At 54.4% G+C, this 9,678-nt stretch overlaps 1 protein-coding gene across 3 annotated transcripts in view; it reads right to left on the reverse strand.

Moving 5' to 3' along the window:
• Window positions 1-9,678, reverse strand: part of LOC113216127 (acid sphingomyelinase-like phosphodiesterase 3a) — a 206,940-nt gene that overhangs the window by 39,996 nt on the left and 157,266 nt on the right. For all 3 annotated transcript variants that reach the window (XM_026435862.2, XM_052265095.1, XM_052265094.1), the window contains 2 exons: window positions 5,158-5,256; window positions 2,899-2,967 (listed from right to left, as the gene is read on the reverse strand). In XM_026435862.2, coding sequence (XP_026291647.1) covers window positions 2,899-2,967; window positions 5,158-5,239 — 151 coding nt within the window. In that variant the 5' untranslated portion in view covers window positions 5,240-5,256. The remainder of the gene's footprint in view (window positions 1-2,898; window positions 2,968-5,157; window positions 5,257-9,678) is intronic.

Consider the following 9,678-nt stretch of genomic DNA (forward strand, 5'->3'; position numbering starts at 1 on the left):
GGGGGGGGGGCAGACGGGAGGGAAGCGCCAGCGCGACGGGATTACGGCGCGAATCCGGCGCGGTAGTCCTTTCCTCCCCGCGCCACACCTTACAGAAAACTCGCGTACGCCAGCGCACTTCCCCCCTGGTCTCTCGCCTGGCAGGGGGTTTCCAGGAACTCGGCCTCTCTTCCGAAATCCCCGTTCTCTCTCTCTCTCTCTCTCTCTCTCTCTCTCTCTCCCCTTCCCTCTTGTTGTCACCCGCCACACCACAAGGACAAGGACACACGTTTAGCCTCGCCGAATGTATGCATCACAAGGTTTATTACACAGGCGTGACAAAAAAATTGAAAATGAAATATAGTAGTAGAGCTTTTAAGTAACGTTAACGACAAGTTGGTTTCTTTTGCCGAATCCAAATGTGACATGCTCCAAGATCTTTGAAGCAAGGCTTCGTGAGCCAAAGAACGCGTTTGAGGACACTTTCAGCGTTATAGATCCCTGAATATTTCCAGGGATGACAAACACACGTAAAAGATTTCTAAGAAAAAAAAGTGCCCGAGTGCAAAACACAACTTTTTTGAAAAATAATAATTGGGTCGTAGAAGCTGCTATAGGTTTTGTGTTCCGCAGCAATCCGTACATGCGATATCGCGTTCCTGGTTTTAAAAGAAGAGGACCGTGCATTTTGGGTGCTTTTCTTTTTTTCCGTTTTACCAAAAACTAATGGAAGTTGGGTTGCGGCTCGGTGGTGCCTGGTCCCAGAATGAGCAGCCGCGAGCCGCGTGCTTCGACCTCCATTTTACCCAATTTTGAGCGTGGCGTGGCGCTGCGTGGCGCGGACGGCTAATGCACAGGTGTGAGCGAACTGTATCATTATGGCTAAAAGGGGCGCCCTGCAGTGCGCTTTGTCTGTGGCGTGGCGTAGCGTGGCCCAGCACGCGCGGCGGAGGGTGGAACGGAAGACACGACTCGTCCGCCAGAGGTGGGCGCACCAGGTGAAAACAAAAGCAGATTGACGTCGCGCCTTTTCTCTATGGGTGTCAGGGGGAGTTCTGGTTTAAATGCCCCTGCAGAGATTAAAACGCCCCCAATATGATGTTAAAATTTTAGTGCACTTAGTGCGACTGAACTCCCTTTCCAAGGCATTAAAGCGTTGGAATGAACCAGCCGTGAAAAGTCCACAGAACATTCCAAGGGATTTTCTTCCAAAGCAACAAAGAAAACATTAGCATAGTATTGCAGAGAAACGTCTTCGTACCTCGCAAAACTTCGCAGTACAAAGCAATTCATCGCAGTCGATCGCAGTATATAGGAATCATTTGGAATAAAAAGCAAACGGATGCTTCCTTTCTGAGCTTCCAAGGAAAACGCGTTCGTAATATTTTAACATTGAATCAAAAGACTAGGTATTCTTCAATCAACCCATGCCAAGGGAAAAAAATCTGCATTCTTCTTTGGTGCACTGTGGGAGTCTACAAAGCAGTGTTTCGTAACCGACAAAGAAAAAGGTATCATCGTTCTAGCCCACGGAGATATGCTTTGTAATTACGAGGAAATTTCTCATCATATTACAATGCTTCAATTTTCTTTGAAATACAAAAAGGTTTGTGGACTTTTCCTAGTGTCTCTCCCAGGTCTCCCCCAACCCCTTTCTCACATATGTCCAGGTCAACTGCTGAGCCGGACGCCGCTGGCGCGGGTGACCCTCCCCTGAAATGGCCTCGAGAGTTTACCCGCGCGTTACCTGGGCGCGGCGGGCACGGCGAAGAGGGACGGAGACAGAGCTATACGGCTGGCGCGCAGAGCGGGCGAGGTCATCAAGTCACAAGCACCTGTTCTGCCGTGTCGTGTACTTTCGCAGTCCCAGAGCCCGCGGCTGGGACGCGGCGGCGGCGGGCGCCGCCAGTGCTTGGTGGAAAGTTAAAGAGGGCGGCGCTACGCCGCGCCACCGCCCCGCAAAGCGAAACCTCTCGCGCTCACCAGGCAAATCATCGCGCCCTTCAGCTCGTCGACAGACGTGCGGGCCGACGGGCGGATGGACGGGCGGTATCCGCGCGAGGAAATTACCGCGCCGCCCAGATAAAGAACTCGATCAAAAATGACTTTCAACCACCACTAAGTTCCCTCCAATTTTCCGTCCAATTTCCCCCCGATCGGCCACCACTGCCGCCTGCTCGCTTATCCTCGCCGGAGGGGGAGCAGGAGGAAGAGGACGGGATGAAGAGGGTTCTGATTAAAAACCGCGCCCGCCGGGGGAGTCGGGGGAGCTCCGCCGAGCTCCGGCGCTCCGCCCCCAACGCCGCCGCCGTGGCCACTGCAGCGGCCGCGCAGCCTGGCTTGTTGCTGTGTGTTTTGCCGCGGTCCGTATCGAAGTTTGTGTTTGCCGCCAGTCTTCCTCTCTCTCTGGCTCACTCTGGCGGGTGCGCACGCCGCGCTCTCTCCTTTTTGCCGATGGTCACATCCGGGACTACTTAAGCCCTCCCGGCCGACTCGCACTGGTCGTTCTCCCTGAGGGCCCACTCTCTCCTCTCCCTACTCCCCTCGGCTCTCCTACACTCGCCTCTCCCTCTCTCACTGCTGACCCCAGCGCGGTCTCGCAGCCCCCTCTCGTCCCAAAGCCCTTAGCCGCTGCCCTAGTAGTGTCCAGCAGGGCCGATGCCCTTGCGCTAATCGCAATGGCGGCCGACGAGTAAAAGCAAAGGAGAGAGGGAGAGTGAGCGAGAAAGTTCGGCTGCGGCAGAGGGAGGGAGCGAGACGCGGCACATCTGGACCTCTGCTCTTTGCCGGCAGCAGTCGAGGCGGGCGATTTAAAAATAGAGGCAGTATCCGGCGGGAGCTGGCGCGCTGCGTCGCGTTTGCGAGGGTCTGCTGCTCTGCGCCGTAGCGGCGCTATAACGGGCCGTGGACGGTACTCACTGTGCCGAATGTCGCCGTCCAGCGAGAAGTTGACATCGTAATGGAGGTCGGATATGTGCCAGAAGTGTCCTGTGGAAAGAGAAAACGGAAGTCATTAGTGATATATTAAAAACAAATAATCAACAGGTCCATCATAAGCGAGCAGAGGTGACGCGTCAACACGTGCAGGTGTGCTGCTGTGCGTCATTATCACGGTAATGAGCCCGCCAGGTGCACGTCAGCAACGCGCCGGCGGCTGGCAGCTGCGGCAGCAGCTAGAGCGTGCTGTCGCGAGGTAGAGGTTAACCCCTTTGCTTCTAAACGCACCAACACTTTTTAATGACGTACTCTACGCGCGCATGGCAGGCAGAACCGGCACAGCAAGAGGGGAAAAAAATATATAAAGATGTGTATAAAAAAGGATAACTAGACGGACAGGCACAAGGAGGAGCTATACGCTTTTGGGGGAGGAAATGTGTGAGTGAGAGGATTACGACTTTTTGAAGGGGCAAAGCCGTTGGGAGGTCGGGAACTGAGAAAAAAAAATGGGTTCTCTTAATTATGGTCAGAAAGCGGCGTCGACTTTAGCGTTCTCTCTTTTACTCTGCGGTTGGGAGATTGCTCGGTCCACGGCGGCACATGTTTTGAGCAACGCCATTTTATTTTCTTTATATGAGAATTCATCGCGGAACCGTCGGCAAAGGGACATCGAGAGGGGCGAGAGGGAATGTGACTCTACCGAGCCTCGTCTTGCTCGCCGTGCCCTCCTCTGTGTCTGGCCCCAGTCCCCGTTACCTTGTTAACGGATTAACAGAATTAGATAACACACAAACTCGGCACGGCTCTGGCTGCCCCTTTGTCAAGTCTGCACGTCCGGCCTCACTGCACTACACTGCGACAAAAAGGGGCTGGGGGTGGGAGGGACGGTCGAAAACAAGATTTCCCACGCGTTGCGGGGTGGAAATAATGAATTTTAAAAAAAAAAACGACATCGAAGTAAACGAGGGAGAAAACGGAAGAAGAGGGGGCGAAAAACGGGGAAAAGACGATAAGGAGGAAGGCGACAGGTCTTTGTTATAATACTTGGAGATGCGATACGTTGGGGTCCAATTAGGAAGATGCCATGGAAAATCCCGAGAATGCGACCCTACTTTCCCACCCCAATTAAATGCCCTGACACTTTTTACAATGCCTCTTCTCTTCCTCCCCCTCTCCCTCTCTTGCTCTTATTCCGCGATCTACAACAATAATAACAGTTTGCAAAGGCCATCATATAATTGCTAGAGCGCAGGCCAGCAGAGCTGGGACGAAAGCAAAAGTAAAACGGCGACACAAACAAAAGACCAAGCAAAGAAGACAGGGGGAGGGGAGAGAGTTTATCAAGAGACGGTTCACTCAAGGTACTCCACAGATTCAGAAGCGCAGTCGTGTACCGAACATTCCGCCTTCTGAGCGGGAAACTATGGTCTGCGCGCAGGCTGAGGAGGAAAAAGGCTCACCTTGGGAGAGGGAGGTGGAGGGAGAGGGAGAGAGAGAGAGAGAGAGAGAGAGAGAAGGGGGCGTCAGAACAGAGAGGGGTGGAATCTCCCTGCCCTTTCAAGAGGATTGCGACTACGCCCGTCAGACGTTCCCTTGTGCTGTCTGAATAGCAAAAGTAGTTATGAAAAGGCTAGCTAACTCTGCCACGGCAGTGGGAGGGCAGACCCTGACAGCTAGACAGAAGCGGCGTGCGCTCTGCAATCGAAGGGCTTACCGCCGAGTGGGCTTGAGACGATTATGGGATTTGCTCTCGTTGTATTGGCCACAAGGCCACAACATTATTCGCGTCCGCTCTACCTAAACACCCCACATAGACTACTTCGCAACAGCCTCGCGAACCCCCCCAAATTTCCCTGTTCCACTCTTCTTTGGAAGGAAAGGACTGGGCTGGCTGGCTGGCTGAGAAGCATCTTTAGGAGAGCACTCTTTGTTTCTTTCTCTCTTTTTGTCGAACGCAGAGGCAGCGACAATGGACAATTATTCCACAAGTATACGCATTGTCTCCCTGAGACAATAGAAGCTGCTTATCCGTTCGGAATGCATTCCAGTCACGATTCTGCCAGAAAATTAAGGCTAAACAGCGCTGTCATTCTTGAATCCCTTTTTTAAAATTGCATTTTCAAGCCAAATTATTTTTTATAAACCTTGAATGTTTCTTTAGGTCTTGAGTCGAGGCGTGCATGCTTTTCTAATGATTAGCTTGGTTTTAAAAATAGTTTCAGATGAACGCACCACACTTACCTATTGTTGGTTGCGTATACGCCGAAGGGAGAGCAAGGACCAAGAGCAGGGGCAGCCAGCCCGGCCACCAGCCAGGGCGCATCTCAAGGCCGTTCAACCCTGCAACAAAGAGAGAGAGCGCGACATTTAAAGAACACTGCAGAGCGCAGCAAGAGAAAAAGGCGAGCTCATCTGGTACAGTGTGGGTGGGCGCGAGAGAGAGGAGGGGGGGGGGGGCTGACGTCGGGGATTACGTAACGTAAACGAGTTGTAATGAGTCTGTGGATAGAAAAGGCAACACCCTTCCCCCTCTTTTGAGTCTCGAGGCGTCTTGACGGCGGGAAGCATTTTATTCATGACGCCGTGCGGTAGCTGTGCGGGGCTGGCCACGATCCTGGGTCAGCGAAAAGCTCTTTGCAGGTTCAGAGTGCCCCCCCCCCCTTTTCCTCTACCTCCCAGCCCACACACCCACTGCCCCGCTTCTGGCCCGTTTTGCGGGGGAGAGGTGACCACATCAAGCAATGAGGCATATGCATCACCCTCCCCCCTCCCACTCTCGTCCACTCAAACCCCCTTGATGCGGGAGCTGTAATATTGTGGCAGTCTGGTAACTCGGAGGGCGAGCCGGCGGCCGCTGGAGTTCACTCTCATGAAAGACTGCAGATCCTCGACACGAGAATTTCAAACCGAAAAAAATGTGGAAATGCGCCGGGGATGAACACCGATGAGCCTACAAAAAAAAACGACAAAGTAAGGAAACGGTTGTCTCGTTCAAAAAACTCAAAATAGTCAGCGCCGATTTTCCTAAATAAATACCGGGAAAGAACACGAGCCACAAAAAGGTGCATAAAGGTGTGTGCGCGTTCGAGCAGAGTGTCCCTCGGCACTTTGCATGGAAGTGTGAACTGCAGCCGACTGCGCCTGTGGTTATCGGGGCCAGCCCCGGCTCGGCCTGCACCAGCCGGCTGCAGTCTGCGCGTTAATCGCCGGATAACGACCTGAGTCGTACTCCTCCTCCTCCTCCCCATCCTGCAGGCCGCCATCTTCCTATCCAGCAGGCGCAGCAGGCACTCGACCCCAATACACCACAGGATTAACTCTGGCGTGGGCGGGCCCCGGCAGGATTACACAGCTCGGACTCGGCGACCGAGCGGCCATCGAGTTCGCTTACCGACCGCACTAGTCCAACGACAGCGCGATCCATTGTGTTGTTGTTTTGTGCCTTTCGCGGAGCGCCCCAGCGGCACCCTCGCTCCCGCCCGCCGCACTCAACGCCGCGCAGCCCAAAACAAGAAGGCCCGGATAAAAGGGGAGGCTTCCCACCCCTTTTCCTCTTGATCAGCTTTGGTCGGCCAATCTCATTTCGATGACCGGGCGTCTGCAAGAACAGCAGCAGGAGCCACCAACCTGTTGTATGTGGGGCAACGAGGGAGAGGGAAAGGGGTGGAGAAAGAGGGGGGGGGGGAGAGAAGAGAGTGGCGCGGCAGCCAGACAGCCTATCGATGAGCGAGAGTAATTCCCGTACCCCAATGACTGCCATTAAGTCTCGCCCATTTGTCGCACTATCCTATGGGGCTTCGCGTAGGGCCGCAGGGCCTCCCTATAGGGTCCCTAGGGCCCCTATAGGGCATCGCACGTTTTATTATCGCACTGTTCGAAATGCCATAACGGCGAGCAGTCACGCAGAGAGAGAGAGAGGAGAGAGAGAGACAAATACCAACAAAGGTGAATCGTACCAGCTCCGACATCAGTAATTACCGATGGTACCAATCGAATCCGATGCCCGGTGGCCCTGCTACTTGCATCGTGTGCCATGAGTGCAACCAGCATGCACTTAGTTTCAAGTGCATCGGCACATGTCCTCATGCCAGTAAATATAAATTATGGCTCGAGGTGCAATAACATCCCACTTTCGCGACCCCATATTCGTCGAAACTAGGTCACGGGCTCCATGGATGTGTTACGTTACAACATGAACACTCTGTTACATAATAGTGTAGGCGGTGGGGCAAAGGGTAGGCGGCGAGATTTGGAGTGTACGCGATGCGGGATAGCGTTGTGTTTTATGTATCACTCTTGCAGTGGCAACTGAATTAATCCAACCCTGCGAGGGATGAGGGGAGAGAGAGAGAGAGATGAGAGAGGCAGAGAAAGAAAGGCAGAAGGGAGAGAGTGAGAGAGTGACATAGAGAGGTAAGGGGGGAAAGAGGGGGGGGGCTTTCCCTGGGGTAACGTGTCCGCACCACGCTCCCCCTTCTTTACGGACTGAGCGGATCTACAAACGCAGAGTAAAATCTGACCACGAAAGAAGAAAAAAAACTGGACAGAGCTTCTTGTGTGTGGACGTGAGTGTGTGTGCAGTGGGAGAGGGAGGTGGTAGGCGAGAAGAGGTGAAGTGAAAACAACGTATCTCCGGCGGATCAAACACCACCGCAGAAGCAGAAAACTTCTCTTTCTGGCATTTCCAGCAAATAAAACCCTTCTCTCGAGAAGCGGATAACGCTTCTCCAGTTCGCATCAAGCTCGCTAGCTCTCTCTCTCTGTCTCTCTCTTTGAAGCGTGAGCGCACACAGACGCCTTTTATTCGAAGGTTGGGACCACTATCCCCCGCCGCTTATATTTGGTCGTGTTGAGAGGCTTCCGATGTACCGAGCGCCGTGGCGCGGCGTGGCGCAGGGCTCAAGTGTGTACTTAAGCGTTCGGGAGTGAGTCCCATCGGATTTAACAAGACCATCCAGGCCGTTCACCATCCATAAAATAACACGTGGCAAAGCCATAAAGGCATGCGCGCCGAATAAATACGTGAGCAGTGCTGCTGCTACAGTGCTACACTGGAAAAGATAAAAAAAAACACAACTAAGAACACTTCCATAAAACCGACACAGAATATAGCGGCGGTATCACTCTACGGCCGCCTACCGCACGCGAGCGCAGAAGGGCCCCTCCCGACCCTTTCCAAGACAAATAAAAGATAAAAGAGTGAGGGAGGGGGGCGTGTGAAGTCACCGACGGTGCTCGCTGGCGGAGGGCGCCTGGTGGGTAGGCAACGCGGGAACACGCGTGCTTCACGGGCCTGCCTACCCTCGAATCTACAGGCGCACTGAGGACCGAGGAAAAGGTACTGATGTGATGGGTGGATGTGATGGGTGGGTGGATAGACGGGTAGATGGATGGATAGGTAGATGGGTGTATGGATGGATTAGTGGATGAATGGATGGATAGATGGATGGATGACCCCGGGTGAGCAGAGGTCCCTGACCCTGTTGGCGCACAGGAGCGCGCGACGCCGCTCGCCTGCGCATTTCTCACGGTTCCGAATGTCACCTCTCTCCCCTTTCTATACTGTGCCGCCCACCAGCCGCCGCCCACCATCCGCCCCTACCTCTCCCACTCCCGCCACTTGTTTGTCCCCATCAGCGAAAGGGCGAGAGAGGGGGTGGGTCCGTCCAGTGAATCCCACAGCTGCCGCTGCCGACTTCATCCTGCGGGCTGAGCGCAGGGCTGGCCAGTGTGTTGCGAGGGCCTCGCCGGGGACCAAGCAGGCCCCGTCCCACTGGCGGCCGTGCTGTGGATGACGTCGGCTAGGCCGTTGTCTGAGTGCAGCGGACGGAGGCCCAGTGTGTGCCTGTAGACATGTATACTGCAGGCCTCCGCCCGACCCTCGTCGCCGTCTCCTGTCGGTCCAAATCGAACAGATCCACCACAACCACCTCACAAGCAGACCACCGACCTCCCCTACCCTCCCCTTACACCTCGCCTAGAGATCCAGGCGTCCCGTTCCTTGCAAGGTCGGGCCGCTCGCTTCGGAGCGTTTCAATATGTTCACGTTTAGTCCGACTTTGCCCGTTCTTCCCGCCGCCGTTAGCCCAGAGCGAGCGCAATATATACATTTCTGTCCCTTTTTGCGATGAATCTCGGACGATCTGCGCAGACAATCCTGGGGAGAGGGGGCGGCCGGCTGGCTCTTCTGCTCGGTCGGGCCGGCCCTTCCGCTCGGGCGGCTCAAAGGAGAAGGGCGGGGAGTAATTTGAAAATAAAAGAGCATTAACACCACTTGACACGAAATGGTCTAGACAATGTTGGTTCGTTTAGTTTTTATTTTGCAGGACACCAGATCTTGTCCTCTCTCCGTTTCTGGTAAGTCAATGAGGATTTTGGATTCGTGCTGCTGCCGCGGCTCAGTTGAGCAGAAAATTGGGCGCACACTGCGTCACTGATGAACCCGCACTGTGAGACTTACTGCCACGACGTGTGCACAAAAGTACCCGTGCAGGAACACCGATTAATTGCACCGTTGCACCACCATTATGGGGCGGAGGATCCCGAGTGTGTAAAATACTGCTAGAGTACTGGAGGCCTGGCTACAGCTGGCTCTGACCCCCACCGCAGGGGCAGTGCTCGCGGCACGGGCGGGCCACCATCGTGCTGGAACTTTCACAACGTCATAAATACCAATCAACAACTCCCCGAGGTGCCGACTCCCCTCTCCACCTCGTCCTCGCCGTCCTCCAGACCCCATGCCTCCCCCTTCCTCCCCCTTCC

Source organism: Frankliniella occidentalis, unplaced genomic scaffold (assembly GCF_000697945.3).
Source record: "Frankliniella occidentalis isolate FOCC.00 unplaced genomic scaffold, Focc_3.1 Scaffold23, whole genome shotgun sequence".
Taxonomy (NCBI): domain Eukaryota; kingdom Metazoa; phylum Arthropoda; class Insecta; order Thysanoptera; family Thripidae; genus Frankliniella; species Frankliniella occidentalis.